The sequence below is a fragment of the Thalia democratica genome, chromosome 2 (genome assembly GCF_965202585.1).
Source record: "Thalia democratica chromosome 2, ktThaDemo2.hap1.1, whole genome shotgun sequence".
NCBI classification, from domain to species: Eukaryota; Metazoa; Chordata; class Thaliacea; order Salpida; family Salpidae; genus Thalia; species Thalia democratica.
In genome coordinates, this window is record NC_139166.1 from 31839540 (window position 1) to 31859382 (window position 19843).

A 19843-nucleotide genomic window follows, 5' to 3' on the forward strand; every position below is an offset into this window, starting at 1 on the left:
AATTTCATTATTCTACATGTATAATAAACAATGAACTTTACCGCAAGATCAACAACAACAGCATCCAAGACAATCCTACGACCAGTTTCGTCCTTATTAGGACTCATCAGGCAGGAATAGTCGCGAGAAACCGCTATTGTGATCTTAAACAAGCGGGATTAAGTACGAAGTACTGAAGCGATCGTTTGTGGGTAAAGTTGAAAAAATGACACAGCTAAATCATTCACAGCCCAACGTCTCAGACATTGTCAGCTTGTTGTGAGATTGTAGTCTGCGCTCGTTTGATCAGTTTTAGCCAGTATTTATTTCGGCCATCATCAACGAAGTTGAGATGTTTTATGCAATCGATAATAAACAATGAACTTTACCGCAAGATCAACAACAACAGCATCCGAGACAATCCTACGACCGGTTTCGTCCTCATTAGGACTCATCAGGCAGGAATAGTCGCGAGGAACCGCTATTGTTATCTTAAACAAGCGGGCTTAAGTACGAAGTACTGAAGCGATCGTTTGTGGGTAAAGTTGAAAAAATGATTTCGTAGGATTGTCTCGGATGCTGTTGTTGTTGATCTTGCGGTAAAGTTCATTGTTTATTATCGATTGCATAAAACATCTCAACTTCGTTGATGATGGCCGAAATAAATACTGGCTAAAACTGATCAAACGAGCGCAGACTACAATCTCACAACAAGCTGACAATGTCTGAGACGTTGGGCTGTGAATGATTTAGCTGTGTCATTTTTTCAACTTTACCCACAAACGATCGCTTCAGTACTTCGTACTTAATCCCGCTTGTTTAAGATCACAATAGCGGTTTCTCGCGACTATTCCTGCCTGATGAGTCCTATTAAGGACGAAACCGGTCGTAGGATTGTCTCGGATGCTGTTGTTGTTGATCTTGCGGTAAAGTTCATTGTTTATTATCGATTGCATAAAACATCTCAACTTCGTTGATGATGGCCGAAATAAATACTGGCTAAAAAAATTATTCTACATGTAAAGATTGTTTAAAATTCCAGTATTTTGTCAAAGTTGTTAAATTCCAGGTCTTTGGCAAGCCTGTTTAATAAGATAAAATGTTTATTGTAAAGTAGAATATATAGACAACATTAAAGTATGTTTAACTTACAATATTTCAACAATTTCTGAAGAATATGAACAATAGCTATTGTATTGTTACGTTTTATTTCTAGCTACTTTGAAAATTTCATGAAAGAGCAAAAATATTAATGAAAAACTACTGTAAATTTACTTTTTTAAGTTTATAAAAAGCTTAACAAATAAAAACAAAATACAGTAACCTCTCGCTTATTTACGCACATTGTGTGCACAGTAAAAATGCGTAAAGATACGAGAGGTACTAAATATACTAACTATAATGGCTGTTTTTTGTTATTGGTTCTAGTTAAAAGCAGATTGGGGACATTCCCACTTTTGAAAATTTGTTTACTTTATTTATAAATATAAAAACAAATGATAAAACTATATATATGTATATTAAGAAAAATACTTTAATTTATTTAAGTAATAATACTTGTAGATACATTTTACTAATTTTAATAATTAGTAGATTTTATCTTTATTTATATGTGACTTATTTGATACTTAACATTTATATTCTATTTTACATAGAAGCTTCAATTTATAATTAAACATTTGTTTGCAATTAAGAAATGGTGTGGTGTCTATATTAAAACTTGTTTCTATAGTCTTTTACAAAAATATGCATTTTCAAAATATTACTTTCATTATTTAGCACAGTCATATTTCTTTCAGAATTTTAGTTTAACCTCTTATTGTTAACTAACTTTCTGATATACTGAGGTATAACTAAATGTTTATTAATTAGTCAAGAAACATAAGTCTAAAGATATAGAGAGGTGAGTTAGCATTTAAAAACATAATTTAAATTGAAAATATACAATAAACCTAATTTGTGTTATTTAAAAAAAATTTAGTTTAAATTTTTTGAATTCTAAAATGCGTAACTAAACGAGAGTGCGTAAAGATGCGAGAGGTTACTGTACACATTAAAAAAACAAAATTTAAATGTTTTATCATCAATTTAACAAGACAAAATGTATAGTTTGAAACTAAAGCCAAAATTTCATATAAAACTTTTATGTAAATAAGTTTAAGAAATTAAACAAAAAAAGTTTTAAAACTTAAATAACTTTTATAACATTTTGTACAACCAAATCTTTGTGTGTAATTTCATAGTTAACAACTAAGGTGTTATACACTATATTTTATTTAAGAAATTTAAAACTTTTTAAATTTCAAAACGTATAGTACCACCTGAACTAGTGAGTGAACTTTCAAAGTTAACGATTAAGGTGTTTTTTCCTAATCTTTTTATATAAGTTTTGGAGGTTCAGTAAATCACTTTAATTTAATTTTTTTCAAAAAGTTTTTTACGGTCCAAATCTGTTTGAATTTCCTTAGTTGACAATCGAAATCTTGTACTATAACTTTTTTTTAAATGTAAACCCTAAAAAGTTTTTAATTTTTAAAACGCCTTGTACAATATAAAACTATGTGTGAAACTGCATAGCTTACAATCAACGTGTTGTACATAAAGTTTCATGGGGTCCCGTAAAACCTTTTTTTTTTTTTTTCAAAAAGTCTGATCAAAATATTAGTGAGTCAATATAAAAACAACTTCTCTCTCTTTGTTCTACTTTATACTCTTTCATTGTATAAAGATTTAGATAGATTTTCTATAGGAAAAACTTTTTAATTTAAACATAAACAGATTTATGTCAAGAAGTTTGAATTAATTTTATTCGTTATCATATTTTATACTAAAAATTCTAGAGTATAGTAAACTTATTTATACTATTAAATTATATTGTAAATTCAAAAAATTTAAACTAAAACTAACAAAGTAGAGTCTTTCTAAGCTAAAGAATTGAAAGAAAAGCGCGTTTTTTCACAAAAACATATACGTTTCTGCAGGTTTTCAGCAACACTTTACTAAACTATGTGCCTAGTTCATACCATTTTTAAACTTTTAATACTTATTAAGTTAAAAAAACAAAAAAGTTTTTTCTATAATTTGTTTCAGCGGACTTAGTTTCATGTTTTATACTATCACTTTTAAGTAATGATTTAGCTAGACTAATTCTAAAATAAACTTTGTCTTTCTAAGTTAGTAATTAGCAATTAAAATTTTAATATTCTTTTTTTTTCAGTATTATAATAAATACAAATCAAGTAACTGTTTCTAGTTGCAAAGCAAGATGACAAAAATTATTTAAAATTAAGTACAAACTATTAAGCTAAAAGTTAATTATATTTATTATTTTTTTCTGCACAGTGGTGTTTAAGTGGGCAAAAAAGTATGTTTACTTTTACTCTGATCTTTTGGAAATCTGATCTTTAGTACAATCTTTGAACATTAGATTTACAAAATTACATACGTATGACAAAATTGTACATTACAAAGATATTTGCTGAACAACTTTTCAATTTTATGTACTAGATTACTTAAATTTAATTAAACATCCTTATCAATTAATGATTAAACTAGTACATATTGTAGTCGACAACTCAGACAAAAACATAGAAACTGTTTTTTTTTGTACATAATACTTTAACAAAAGCTTAAAACTGAAAAACAATATTTGCTACATAATTGCAATATGAAATAGTGTGTCAATTTATTATTTAAGTCGCAATAAGCACTAATAAAATATATCAAAATCTACAACTACATATAAAGCTTAGTTAGCTAAATACAAACCTCATAATTTTTGCAACAAAAAAAAATATGTAAAAGTGTTGATGTACAGTAAAAAAATGAGAAAAATAATTCACGTGGATAAGATACGGACGGTGAAAGAAACAGTTTACAAAAAAATTAATAGTTTGTAGTTCATAATAAAAGGTAAATTCCAAATTTGTTATTTATTAAAATATACTTTATAAAAGTAATAGTTCAGTTATTTTTTAAAGATAATAAATGCTCATAGAAGAACACTCGTGTTTACTAAATTAGATTGTGTGATTAATGATAAATTAATACAGTTTATTAAAAAGTCTCTTAAATTTTGTTAACTTTGTAAAGCTATTTAAGCATTTAATGACAAACACATTCAACTAAAACTCTTGAATAAAAATGTAGAGTATATTATAAAATGATAAAAGAAGTGTTATAATTTCATCTTTTCCTTTAAAAATATTTTATTTACAAATTGAAAAAAAAACGACACTTTTTTTAATCTAAGATTGTAAAAACGAAACCTTAAAAACTGCTTCTACGAATCACAATGAGCAAGCGTGTTAAGTAGAAGCATACTTTTGGGTCCATTCCTTGGCAAGCTTTTCATACTGCTTCCGATCTGACTTGTATGTCTTTGCAATCTCAGGAACAAGAGGATCATCAGGATTTGGATCGGTCAGTAGAGAGCATATTGACAAAAGAACTGCAACATGTTTTTTTTTGTTGGTTAGGTTTAATATAAGTCTATCATTTTCATCTTTGTATTATGCTACACTTAATTGCGTATAAAAGCATTTTATTGAATAAAATAAAAAAATAAATTATTATTAATAATTATTAAATCAATATTAATAAACTTATCTTTACTTTATTTTTACCTGCTAAAACTCTAAAATTTGTATTTATTTGAATTTATTCATACGTCATAATCTAAAGTTATTTTTTAAGCTGTTCACTTACCACAAAAATTTTTCAAATTTTATTTAAAACTTATCACTTGACAATGAAACTCGTATAGTTTTGAAAAACTTCGTGTAATAAAATATAAAACAAAAAGAATAATCTATTGATATCAAGTTGCAAATGGTATATAAATACGTTCAAAAACCTTCCTATAATAAAACATATTGTACTTAGTCATTAAAACTAAGAATATTTACTTAAGTTAAGAAATATTCACATCATTACTTTAAACTGAGTTGTTTAGAATGAAATATTTTCTAAACACAAAATAAAAAATAAGTACACGTAGTAATCAAATCTAAAAACAAACCTTTACTGATAGTAAGAGCTGGTGACCATTGAGATCTCAAAATATCTAAACAGATACTTCCGTTTGAGTTAATATTAGGATGGTAAATACGAGTAGTAAAATTGATCTGTAACATATTCTTATTTTGGTAAGTTTCTTAAAACATAGGTTAACAAACTGTTAACTATTTCTTTTAAACATTAACATTTTAAAAAATAATTAACTAAAAAAGTAAAATGTGCAGATTTTTAAATGTTAAGCAACATAAAAGTACTTATTGTTACTATGGACAAACTGTAAAAGAATCACCCGTATCAAAAAAAAAACATTAAATTTTCAAAACATATATTTCCTAAAACAGGACTCTATGGCCAGGCAGCTAATGTAGATCAAGTAATTAAAACCTAATTCTACATTCTTAACTGTCTTATATAGCATACTTTTGCATATATTTTTGGGTAACCTAGGTGGAGCGAGATTTGAGCTACTAGGTTCTTTAAAACAAATGCTGATCAGTTTTATGACATTTTTTTTTATTAGTTCAAAACTACGTATTATTTGTATTAATTAAATTATTATTTAAATATATTTTTAATATTAATTATCATACATAAATAATTATATATTAATTTACTTGTTACTTTAGTATTTCAGTTGCTTATCAAACTTAATTAATAAAACATTTTGTAACCAAGCAGGTAAAGTTTTGACATTTTTCGTTCAAGGACATCACCTTGCTTTTATAAACCATGTGCTATTGCTCATTCAGTTAATGTTAAAATTTTACTTATATAAACATATGCATTTGACAGGGTTGCCACTTGTTTTTTAAAAAATTTTTCCAGGTTTTCTAAATTTCTTCCAGGTTTTTAAAAGCACACATTTTTGGGTCTATTTTTAGTTTTTAGTTAAGTTTAAGGTAAGAAACTGTGTTAAATAGTATAAAAACATTGAAAAGATACTGTAAAGCTACTATAAATAAGTTTTTTAATAGAATAAATTTTTGATGATGACAAAATTTTTTTATTTGTATGACAAATTTTTTGATTTTTTTGACAGACAAATCGAAATTTTACTACTGAACATGTGAAAATTGTTAAAATTCCAGGTTTTTTTTTTCAAAACTTCCCAAAATCCACTTTTTTTTTTTGCCTAAAATGTCAAATTCCAGGTTTTTCCAGGATTCCAGGTAAAGTGCAACCCTGATTAGATTTTTGAATTTTCTGCTGCAAATGACATGTGGCAAATATCCAAAAAACACACAGTGAAAAATTTTATGTGGTTTGAAGGAGCATAGATAGAAGCAAAATCAGTTTTTCTGAAAACAACCTCAATGTAAATTGTATGGGACCAAAATTTAACATTCAAGCTTTTGGTTAGAAATTTTTCTACCTGTAACATTTATCACCAAACGATATCCTACCCGTTTTAAGAGGTTTTGAAGAAAGTTTAATTGAGGCATTTTTTGGTTTTCTGTAGTTTTTATCATTTTTTGTTAAATTTTGTGAAAATCAAGAAATGCTTTCATTAAACTTTCATCAAAATGTCTTAAACGCGTAGAATGTGTTGTTGTGATAAATGCTATATGTAGAAAATATACCAAAAAAAAACTTATAGGTCGAATTTTTAAAGTCCCATAGAACTTACATAGGGGTTGTTTTTAGAAAAACTGATTTTGCCTGTACCTACGCTTCTTTAAATCATCTAAAATGATTACAGAGTGTTGTCGTGATATTTGTCACATGTAATTTGAACTGCAGCTGAAAATTTAAAGGTCTCCATTTTTATAAGCACCCTAATTTGCAGTGTATAAAAAATATATAGACTATAGATACTTGAAGCAACTTAATTTTTTCCACAAGTACTTTGTATAAGGAATTATAAAATAAGTACATAAGGAGTATTTATGCCATTTACCTGATACTTTTAACACATTTTTGCTTTCTAAATAAAGCAAAAAAATATTTTTCTTTATAGTTTTGTAGCCTGGACGCTTTTTTTTTTAATTTTTTGCAACTTTTTCAGATACTTTAAATTGGAAATATTTTTAATGTTTAGCTGATACAAAAAGTTTCTTTAAGACGATTATTCTCAGATCCTTAGAATGTTAGTCAAATACAGGTACATATCTGAAAACAATAAATGAAAGGTAATAGTTTTCCACATACACTAGTATTAAATAGTCAGTAAATTTTTGAGAACTTAGGCTTTTTGGACTAATACTTCTAATATTTAAATACTACAAAACTTATATTTTGAAAACGAACCGAAAAAATTGCACTGTTGGTAACCTTTTTCAAAAAATCTCTACAAAAAATGAAACAGTGTATGTAAGGACTTGGGTATATACTTTAAACTCAAAAGCTGTATGTATGATTAACAAGTTCAAAGTAACATGTAGAAAAAGGAAGTTACACTGACTAACATAAACATTTTTTGTGTCAAATTTCTTTAAATTCTTTTATTTAAAAAAATAATTTATCTTCTTGTAAATACATTAATTGAAAAATAAAAAATGAAGTAAAAGAATATTTTAGCTGGACAGCATTTGGATGATTAAACAATTCACAGTCATTGTTCTTTGGTAAACTGTATTTTGAGCTGATTTTTAAACATCTGCTCCAAATTTTAGAATGCTTTCATTTAAAACTTTAAGAGAAAATTGAATAAACTTTGCATTTAGTTTCACATAGAAAACATTTTATAGGTTTAAAATAAAACTTAAATTAAATTGATAAATTATTTCCTACAAAAATTTATTATAGTATTTACTGCTTATACCAGTAACTTTACTGTATGCATGGAAATATATTACACAACAATTAAACAATTTGAAAACTAACCACATATTTTTATTAGAAAAGCAGTTATAACCTTATTTATAATATTTCACTAACTTCAAATATAAAAAAAGTACGATAAAACATAAAAAATAAAACATCTAGTAAAGTTTAAAGTGAGAACTAATTAATATAGTAGGAAGCTATTCATTTTTTTGTTAAGGTAAATAAATTACACTAGGAAACAAATAATTTCAGTAATGTATTGCATAACTACAAATTCCTAAATGCTTTTAGTTTTTCAACCAATTTTAGAACTAAATTTTTAAGCTTAAGCTTATAAGTTTTTTAAAAGGTTTAATTTATGTTTCGATTAAATTTACTAAAAAACACTTATAATAATTTATGAAAAAAAAGCCTAAATAAAATTACAAAAATAAGTATATATCTTTACCTAATTTCTTGTTAAATCGCTATTAGGGGAGTTGTTACTCCTTTTTATTAAAGTAAAGCGAAAATATATAACTTATAAAAAGGCACTAAGATATGTAAAAAAAGATCATTATAATTGTAAGTAGAAACCTCTACTGTGTGTAAATACTATTAATAATAAAGCAGATCTACTTAAAGGCTTAGGTGTACAACATTTTTTATAAAAAAGATTAACTTGGCTCTTAAATTCAATATAAAAACCATAAGATACTTTTTAAAAAACAAATTATTTTTATTAATTTTCGAGATATAATCAGTTTTAAAAATAGTTTCCAAAACAAATGTATGAAAAAAAAAAAATTTCTGACCATTGTTTTTGGTATTTAAAAAAATACTAAAAATGTTTCTTCTCCTACATCAGTAAACCAAATTTCATCAATTTTTCAGGTAATACTTATTGTATTAACATATGTTAGCTTAGTTATAAAGTAAAAAATAAAACTGATTTGAAATAAGTGGTTTACCTCCTATATCCTTAAATAATTAACTCAATAACTATTGATACTATATTGATATTAAGGGCATAGAGGGGGTAAACACCCTTTTTTGGTTTTTGATCTTATTTTATATAGTTTTTACTAAGCTACAAGATGCTTTTTACAGATTTAAAAAATTCAAAATATTTTTTGAGATACAGCCGGTCAAATCGGAGGCAACAATAGGATCCTTATCGGAGGCGCAAACTAAAACGGCAAATAACTAGAAATCACTAAAAATCTATCTCCTCCTACGTTTTTAGAGATAACTACCTCAAATTTTTAGGAAATGTTCCTTGCAATATTTAAAAAATTCTATTGGAACCGAATTTGAAAAGATTAAAAAATATATATTTTATAACAAAAAAAAACAGTATTTTTTGTTTATTTTTTATGTAAATTATTTTATTTTTATTTTTTTAAATTCTTTCCAATAGAGTTTTCTAAATATATCAAGGAACATTTCCTAAAAATTTGAGGTAGTTATCTCAAAAAATGTAGGAGGAGATAGATTTTTAGTGATTTCTAGTTATTTGCCGTTTTAGTTTGCGCCTCCCATAAGGATCCTTTTGTTGCCTCCAACTTTGACCGGCTATATCTCAAAAATTATTTTGAATTTTTTTAATTTGTAAGAAGCATCTTATAGCTTAGTAAAAACTATATAAAATAAGATCAAAAACCAAAAAAGGGTGGCACAATCTTATGGCTAACTGAGCACAATACAACAATAATATTAAAAAAAAACATAAATAAAGAACAACAGAATAGAGCTGCACCTAGTGCGCGAGCTAAAGGCTAATGAGCAATTTCGTAACGTTATATTGAAATAAGTACACAATTTTGGCGGACTATAGCGCCAACTGGCGGAAAATTATAAAACAACGAAATTGAGAATCGACTTTGTTACAACATTATAAGAAAAAACCATTAGTTATGAATTTAAATAATTGAAAAAAATTATGAAAAAAGTTTTTTTTTAAAGGTATTTTTACTTAAAATTTTTTAAAGTTCAAAGTAACGTTTTTTGTTATTGTATAAAGATTATACTGTGAAAGTTTGAAGAAGATTGCTTGAAAAATGTAGGAGAAGATAAATTTTAAATAAAATTGTTTTTTTGCTGTTTTAGTTTTCCCTCCCCATAGGGAACCTATTATGCAGCCCGACTTTGACCGGTCATATCTCAAAAACTAATTTGAATTTTTTAAAACTGAAAAAAGCAACGTGATGCTTAGTAAAAATTATATAAAATGATATAAACTTGTAAAAAACAAGGCTTACCCCCTCCCCTATGGCCTTAAAAGATACTGCAAAGCTACTTTAAATGTGCTTTTAATAAAAAAAAAATTAATGATGATAAAAAAAATTAGCTTAATGATAGAATTTTTGTGTCAAATTGAAATTTCATTACTTTAAAAGTAAAAATTGTTTAAAACTCCATATTTTTAAAGGGATTTTTGTTTAAATATCCAGAATTTTTTCAATTTTTCTCAAATTCCAAATTTTTTCTGGTATTGCTGTCAAAGGCATAATATAATTGGTTTTAAAGAAAAAATCTAAGTACTTAAAAAAAACTTCTAATACTCTATTTTATAGTACTTTATGCAGGGTTGCCATTCTTCGAGTCAAGAAAACTATCCTGAGAGACCTTAAACTGTCACAAGTCATCCTGAGTTTTTTTAAACCCTTTATAATAAATTTAGTTTTTTAATTCAAATATCTACTTTTCAAAATTGAAAAAAAAATGAATAAATTTGGTTATAAAATATCAAAATATTAAAACTGGTACTACTAAATCTTATACAAAATCTATAAAAAAAAACTGGACTAAGATTTTCAAAAAATCTTTAAACAATCCTGAGTTTTTTATAAAAAACCAAACTGGCCTGTGTCATCCCAAAAGTTCAAAAAAAAATTCAAACTAGCCTGAGTTATCTTGAGATTAAAAAAAAATATATGAGTACATGAACGCATCCTGTTTACGCATGTAAATAAATGTGTAGTACTATTTTACACTAGCACACATTTTTCATTTAATGAAGCTTTTATTTTATGCATTAATGATATATTATTTAATCTTAGTAACTTGAATATTTATTAAATATTATAATTGAGCATTTTTATGTTAATCAACTAGTTAAAAAATAAATACAGCATACAACAACTCTGCTTTATTTAACATGATGACAAAAATACCTTAGGAGGCTTGAATGGATAATCCGTTGGAAAATGGATCGTCAAAAAAAAGACTCCACCTTGAAAAGGTGATTCACCCTAAAAAACGAACTTTGTTAGTGTATGTTTTGTAACTATTTTCTGCGTTAAAACATAACATACTATAATATTAAAGAAGAAAAGTAACAAAGCTGCAAAAATAGCTTGATTGTATTAAGAAATTTAAAAAATTATTAGAAATATTGAACTTTTTAAGAAACAGATAGGTATATAGTATTTCTTGATTGTAAAAAAGTATTGTTTTTCTAAAGTTATAAATGCAACTTTCTCAACTATTATGAAAAACACAACTCAACAGTCATTATTTAAACATTTTTTTTATTTGAAACAATAAATATAACTAAATATATTTTATATTTCGGACTAAAACTATTGTACTGCATAAAAAATTTTAAAATAAACACATATTTCATTCTATGAGATTAAAAATTAGTCCAGCAGCAGGCAAAAAAAAAGAGGAAAAACAGTATTTTTTATGACATTTTTAAACTTTATCCATAAAAAAGTATTTTTTTGTAAAATTGCTAACATTAAAGAAAGTATAGTGAAGTTTTAAACTCTTTAAAAATTTATCAAAAGTTAAACACTTAACACTATTTTTTATAATTTGTTTTTTAATAATTGATCTACTCCCATTTACTTAATGATTAAAAGTTTAAAATAATGGACCTTTATTTCTAGAGAAAGTTTGTTTTATTTAAAATAACTATATATTTTAAATTTATTAAAGGCATTAGGGGGTCCACCTTGATTTTTACATGCTGATCTTATTTTGTAGAGTACACTTTTTACTCCTTAACAAAATTCAAAGTAACTTTTGAGATATAAGCGATCAAAGTTAGTGACCTCAATAGGTTCCTTATGAAAGGTGCAAACCAAAAAACGCAAAAAAACTATTTCAGTAAAAATCATCTTCTCCTTCATTTTTTGACCAATCTTATTTAAATTTTCATTATAAGTCTATTACTAATATTTTAAATCAATTAAATTCAGAAATTTGTTATATTTTGAAAATAAAAGTCTTATTAAAAAACAGACTATTTTTTCATCTAAAAGTTTTGTTTTTCAATATTTTTTAAATAGCTACTTTAAAAGTCTTTTAAACTAGAAAAGGAATGTTTACTGAAAGTTTGAGGTTTTTAGCTTGAAAAATGAAGGAAAGGATAGACTTTTAGTGAAATATTGATTTCCGAGAAAATTGACCCTGAAATTTTGTGCTCCATACATTTGAATCAAATATTTTTTACAAAAACGTCTATATTTCAAAAACTAATAAAAAAATTTATACCCTATAAAGACTAGCTTGTAGTTTATATTTTAAGCTTTCATATAAAAGCCAATGTTGAACCTTCTTATGTCCTTAAACTGATTAAATAGAGTACTTGTATCACTTTTTTAGTACATGCACATTATATTGATTTCACAACTAGTTTAAACTTATTTTAGCTTTTAATAGCAAGCATTTTGAACTCTTTTAGGGGGTAATAACATATACAGGGTTCGTGCGCGAAATTTTTTTCATTTAGCCTGACTGAGACCAATTTAGCCTGACATTTTAGGCAAATCCCCTTTAGAAGTCATTTTAGGTATTGGGGTGTCTTGATTATTACTATTGTAGTCTCCGATTTCAACCAGCTTAATCTTGAAAGTATTTTGAGCTTTAAAAACCTGCAAAAAGCAACTCATAGCTTAGTTACAACTCAATAAAAATAAGACTAAATTGTGAAAAAGGTGATTGACCCCCTCCCCCCTATGCCCTTAACATAACAAATTCAGTGATAAGTTTTAAAACAAGTGTTATATCTTATCTATTACTGGTGTAAAAATTTAATACACATTACTAAGCACAATTGTTCAATTTAATTAAGCACTAATTAAACACTATAACCAGAAGATTTAGATTAAAACAACTTACATTGTCGTGTTTTATTAAAATTTAAAATGAAAGGCTTACACAAGTACTAAAATTCAAACAAACAGTTAAGCTGTTAAACTAAATTGTAATGTTCACACTGTATTTTTTTATTGGTTTTTGATAATTATGACGTATATAATCTACTAAAAACAAAATATTGAAGATTCTTTGAAAAATTTTAGAGATTCAACAAAAGGTTTTAAGCTTTTATTTTTACAAATACTGATTGATTTTGTCATTAATAACTAAATCTTTATTTAGAAATAAATTCACATCTCAATTTGATCTTAAAAAGATTTCTCAATTTTTTTAATCAAAATTTTCAAGCATTTGAACTGAGAAAAACTGAGATTCTCAAATTTTTAAATAAAAAAACTGATTTAGCCTGACGTCTTTCAACTTTTTTCAAAAAAACTGATTTAGCCTGACTTAGCCTGACGCGCACGAACCCTGCATATATAATACCTTCTATTTTAGTTTACACCGTTTTTTTTTACTACTTAAAATTTGATGTAAATTAATTTTCAGAAACATTAAGCTTTATAAAGACAAAATAAATCTATTAAATTACATTGATTATATTTAATTAGACAATTAAATTAAATTGAAAAAAATTATAACTAATCTCAAAGATTTTTTTTTTTATAATTTTAAAACATAAACTTACTGGTCCAATAATAGTAGCTTGCCAATGAAACCCTGAAAACATAAAAAAAATTAGCAGATTATTTTCATTAACAAAATTAGGAAACATATAAACTAACAGTTATCATCTACAGGCCCAGCACTACACTGAGCTGGTGGGTCATTAGTTAAATCTTGTAATTCCTAAAAAGTTATTTAGTACTAAACATAAAAAATACAAGTACCAATTTAATTTTTACAACTGAGAATATATTATTAAACTATTAATCAATGAGATAATAGTAAAAATGTGATAGTTTTTTTTATAATCTGTAAAACTTTTTATCATAATAAAAAAGACTTTTGAAAACTAATAAATATTTTAAAAAAAGTGATACCAAAACTTGTAGATCTACGTTGCTTTAAAATTATATCAAAATCAATTAGTTTTCAGTATTCTTTAAGAACTATGCAACAAAATTTTGTATTATAAATTATGTTAAAAAAAAGTTTTTAATATAAAATTTAAAAATAAAATCTTAAAAATTAGTTTTGATTATGAAGGAAAAATTTAAATTATATATTTACCTTTCTTATTCGTTTCATAGCCATGTTGTAATGTAAACTATTAAGGATAGTAAAAAATTATGTATCTGAAAAAAATATACATAATTAAACAAACAGAAAAAAGTTGTTATAAAAATTTGGCTATTAAACAAAATGTTTAGTATAAAGATACAACTGTAATAGCACAATGAATATTGGATAAGCTACTCTTTGACTCAAAAAACTGTCATGAGTGACATTAAACTGTTCTGAATTTTTTAAGTTTTTAAATTTTTTTTAATTATTAAGTTAATAATGTTGTTATAAAACAACAAAATATTGCAACTAAATAACTAAATCTCATTCAAAATCTATAAAAAACTGTCCTGAGGTTTTTATAAATATTAAAACTATCGAGAAATTTATATAAAACAACAAAACTATTCAAGTCAGCCTGATATTAAAAAATAAAATAAACTATCTTCAGTTATCCTGAGCTGTCCTGGGATTTTCAAAAACATCCTGAGTGTCCTGAGTATGTGGAATCCCTGATAAAGTTGATAAAGTCTATGACTCTTTATATATGTACTTTTAATCCAGTAATAAGTAAAATCGGTTTACTTAGCTACTTTATCTATATCTAGGGATGCCACTCTTTTACACAAAAAATTCAGACTGACTTATAAAAATATATATACAAGTCAATAACTGTAAAAAAAGTTTTAACAAAGTTTAAATACCAAAATAGCAGCAAAAGTATATATATTTATAGAAAGTTATTTATAGAAACAATAAATTTACAACAAAAATATTGAAAATTAAAAAGCTATAGTCTGTGATTTACAAAAAACACTACCCTGAATTTCTCAAAAAAAAAAGCATAAAATTTTCCAAAAATTTGTACTAGCAAAATTGGAATGAGTGAACTTGAAATTTTCAAAAATTTGAAACTAGGAAGTGTAATGGATGGGGAACTGCTCAGTTATAACCCCCACACAATTCACAACCCAATCAAATCCCACCCAAATAAATTCTAACCCAATCAAATCCTACCCAATCAATTCCAACCCTAACCTATTTACCACCCAATCAATTTTGCATGTAACTTTTATACAGCATCACTTTTGCACAGAAAGTCATTTTTGCATATGCTTCACTTTTACACAAACTATCACTTTTTAATGATTGCTTTTTGCACAAAGCGTTCTGTTTGCATGGCATCAATTTTTTACAGGTGCCATATTTTGCTCCAGTTGTCATTTTTGCACGGCTGACTATTTTAAAAAACTTGATAAAACTAAGTTGACGAAGTTTATGTAAATACATTTATAAAAGAAATTAAAATTTAACTAAAATTGTATTAAAATTAAACTTGTTTAAAAATGAATTACATATCAATGTAAAACCAAACTTGTATATAAGTTTAAAGAAGTTTAATATAAAATTGAAATATAACTAAATATAACTAAAAACTTATTAAAAACTAAAAAACTATTTTAAGTAGAGTAAAAATATATATTGAAATTTGTACTATAAAAATACTGTGACTTTTTACTTTATAGATCACAAAAAAAGTTCTTGACTTTAAGATAAGGAGAATGATCATTTCAATTTTTTAAATTTTATTAACAAAACAATGTTTCACTCGTTTGAACTAAATCAAACAACATCTTCAGTTAAATAAAATCTGATTCAACCATATTCAAATACGGACGATTTAGGGAACAAGTTATTTACTTAAATTTTTGTTTTTTTTAACTAACTTTTCTATTTTCAATTTGATACTCATTCTTTTTATATTACAAGGTTCAAATACCCACACTTAATTATAGTTGTTAAAGAAACATCTTTTTCAAGAGATTCTGATAACATTACAACTTTTCAAAACTGCTGATAAAAAAACGCAAAACAATTGATTTTTTTTATTATTTTACTTGGAATTTAACCTACTGTACCATATTTTAAATTTATGTGTATTTACTAAAGATAATACATAATTAATACAGATTAATAACTAGTATTAGATAAATACAATGTAAATTTATATACCAACTGTTATAAATTGTGAAAGGTAGTAAACCAATTAGCATTAATTAATGAATTAATTTAAAATATAAAATGTATTTCCAAATGCTATATACTTATCATTTAAAATATTTAAACTGAATTCTGCCATAGGATGTCAAATATTTTTCCTTTAAAAAAATAACTATGATACTTTTTTGAAAGCTCAAGTTTAAAGCATAAAAGGTTTTATAATATTTTTATATTTTATATAAAAAATAAACAAAAATAATTTTTTTTTTTGCTATAAATTGTTATTTTTTATTTTTTTTTAATTCTTTCTGACAGAATTTTCTAAATATTGCAAGTAACATTTCCTGAAAATTTGAGGTAGTTATCTCAAAAGACGTAGGAGAAGATAGATTTTAGTTATTTCTAGTTATTTGCTGTTTTAGTTTGCGCCTCCCATAAGGATCCTATTGCTGCCTCCGACTTTGACCGGCTATATCTCAAAAATTATTTTGAATTTTTATGATCTGTAAAAAGCATCTTGTAGCTTAGTAAAAAATAAGATCAAATTTCAAAAAAAAAAAAAGTGTAATGATTAAATCTAAATTATAACAAAATCAAAGTTAGATACAATTAGGAACAGATTTAGTTTAAATGTAAAAATTAAGAAAACACAGCACAAAAAAACAAACTTGTTATTAAGCTTACAAAGCACTGACCGATAATTAAGTTACAGCAACATACATAAAATCACAATGACTTAAATTACATAAATATTGTATAATAATAATTGTTAAAATAATCGATTGTTGTTTTATAAAGGAGCAGTCGGTTGTTTAAATTAAAGATCCCATACAGATATTTTTAATATTTTATAATTAAACTGTGTTATATATGAAAGTTAAAATGTAAAACATAAAACAACAAGGTGGTCATATGCTAAGTATAAACCTGCAGTAAAAAACCTCTAGCTCTTTTAAGCATAGTAGGTAAAAAAGCACAGTTTATCTGTGATTTGAAGACAGGCTTCCAATTAAACTTCGAACTTAACACATAAAGATGTGAAGAATTGTAGTCTTTACCAAAGAAGAACTGTCGGTTGTGTACACAGTTGTTTGAAATATCACGCCTTTTATTTAGTAATTGTTTACTATCTTCTGCTAAAATTGTCATTCGTTCAAGGTTGCATATCTTGCTTGCGTTACTGATGTTATTGTTGGCATAGTGAAGGATGCTCCATTCCATTTCTGGTTTTGTACCATACCTGTCAAAATACTGCCAAACAAAATCTGACATTTTTGTACTAAACTTTTTATTTACATGCTTAAAAGTATACTTATGCCCGGTGTACCTATCTTTAAAATGACCTCCTGTCAAACCAATATACAATTTATCCTTATAAACATAATATTATCATTATTTTTATTTTTGTTATTATCTCCACTAAGATTACATTTAACACGCACCAACATTTTTAATTAAGCAGCAACCATGTAACGGACAGTTTAGTTTATTCGATTTACAACAGTTAAAATTTTTACTTACATTGTTCTTCAATTTGAAACCACGTTTACATACTTCATTGTTATAAATATTACTGATATTGATATAAGTCTGGTGACTACAGTTATTATTATTAATATCATTATTAATATTATTATTACTGTTAATACTATTGGTTATGATGTTGTTATTAATACTGTTATCATTATTAATACTACCAAAACTTGTGGTCTGATGATCGAATTGGCGTGATCAACCCTATTGTTAAACTTGAGCCTGTCTCACGGCAAACGAAAGTCCAGGCTTCTGCTCTGCTGACTTTTGCCAATGTTTTTTGTTGATCGTACTAAAACGAGCGTGCCAGATGTCTTGCCTAGTGGACAATGTTTTAAACATTGCACGGCAAATGACAATGCTGACGTCACTGACCATTGCTAGCAGATGGTTGATTCATGTGAAAGCATGATAAACCGTTTGTAGATTGACGACTACAAGTTTTTTGGTTGTGACTGACTGATGAGTCCAAATAAGGACGAAACCGGTCTCAGTCTACCAAAACTTGTGGTCTGATGATCGAATTGGCGTGATCAACCCTATTGTTATCTTTATTATTATCAATATGGTTACTACTATTACCACTATTATTGTTATTACTATTATTATTATTAGAACATGAATTATTAGGTACAATTGAGTTTATATTTTTAGTTAGGTTTTTACTGATACTTCTAGTTATAGGTCTATTATTATTGTTTTTATTAATTAGAATATTGTTATCATTATTGTTTATATTAACCTTGTTGTTCTTACAATTATTATCGTTTCTGTCTAAACTAATATTTAATTACATGTGTATTATCTGAATAGTTGTTATTATCATTAATAAGATTATGTTTATTATTGTTTTTATTAATTTGTGCTATCAACTCATTATATTTAGATAAAACAAAGTTATTATGTGATTGTATTATTGACTTGACGTTGTTCGTAGAACTGTAAGAAATTTTTAAAGTTTTTCTATTAAATATTTTACTGTAACAATGTTTATCTGGGAAATGTTTATCTACTAATCTTAAAAATTATTTACCAGAGTTTATGTTGATGCTAGAACAGTATGGTGGGTTATACCACAACACGACATAAATAGTTTTAATTTATTTAACCAGTGAACTTGTTTCACTAGGATCTTTTGTTAGCAAACACTTAAATCTATATTTTGAACAGTTATTTTGACAAGTATGTTTTTTTATAACTTTAAATATATTAGAGAAAAAAATTTTAGTTGCAAATTTTCTCAAACTTTTGAAAAATTTAATACAAATTTATCTTTTAAATCATTTTTTAATAAAATACCTCAAACTAAGTACTCCTTAAAAATGAAATGATATATTTTATTTGAATAAGATCTATCTATTAAATGCACTGACAAGTTTTTTGAGCAAACTTTGTTTAATAAATCTATTTTTGAAAAAACAAAAACATATATACTTGTTTTACTTCTATGAATAATAAAAAAACGCTCAATGTATTTGGTCTAAGGACCTGGTGCACAAAGAACCTTACGGTTATCGAGTCCACACCACAGATACTTTTTAATGCCTTGTCCAGGACCAAAATGAAGTAGTTATCTTTAATGTTTTTAATGAATCAAATCTAGAGTAGAGTATAGCTATATTTGATAAAACTTATATTTCTTTAGTGTAAATAAAATATTTTAAAATTACAGTTTTTTTGTAATTTTTGCTCAAAACTCAAAGTTTAATTTCAAAAACTATCAAACTCAAGGTTTTTTTTTCAGGCATATTTTTCAATTTCCAACTACCCAGCTATAATTGCTACCCTGTCCTTACAAAATAAACTTGTAGAACTCGTTGATTTTGTACCCTTGTGTCTCAAAACCTTGTAAAATTGGTTTAACGCAACTAATTAAGGGTTGCCACAGATCAAGCTGAAAAAAAATTCCTGACTTTTCTAGATCAAATTTTTAACTAAAACTGATTAATAAAACATAAACAAAGACTTGAAATTGTGCAACTTTTTCAATCTTATATTTATACAAATTAAAACTGCAATTGAACCTTTTATAGTGATGATTTTTTTTTTAATAAGCATGTTTATATAAATTTATTGACTTTTTTTTTAAACCACCATTATTTCCTGACTTTTCCTTACTTTTGTCTATTATTTATATTTTTCATAACTTTGTGGCTACCCTGCTAATAGACAAGTTTGAACCATTAAAAAATGTTTTAATCTTTAAAATAAACTTATATAAAATTTAGCT

The 19843-nt window shown here is 25.6% G+C and overlaps 1 protein-coding gene across 1 annotated transcript; it reads right to left on the reverse strand.

Moving 5' to 3' along the window:
- Positions 1–3787: 3787 nt before the first annotated feature.
- On the reverse strand, positions 3788–14152 carry LOC145829582 (ubiquitin-conjugating enzyme E2 2-like). Its single transcript, XM_082937422.1, has 6 exons — positions 14086–14152; positions 13638–13701; positions 13541–13572; positions 10920–10997; positions 5000–5105; positions 3788–4429 (listed from the first exon to the last, which is right to left on the reverse strand). The coding sequence occupies exons 1-6, from the start codon at positions 14107–14109 to the stop codon at positions 4287–4289; spliced, it is 447 nt and encodes a 148-aa protein (XP_082793548.1). The 5' UTR covers positions 14110–14152; the 3' UTR covers positions 3788–4286.
- Between the last annotated feature and the right edge of the window lie 5691 nt (positions 14153–19843).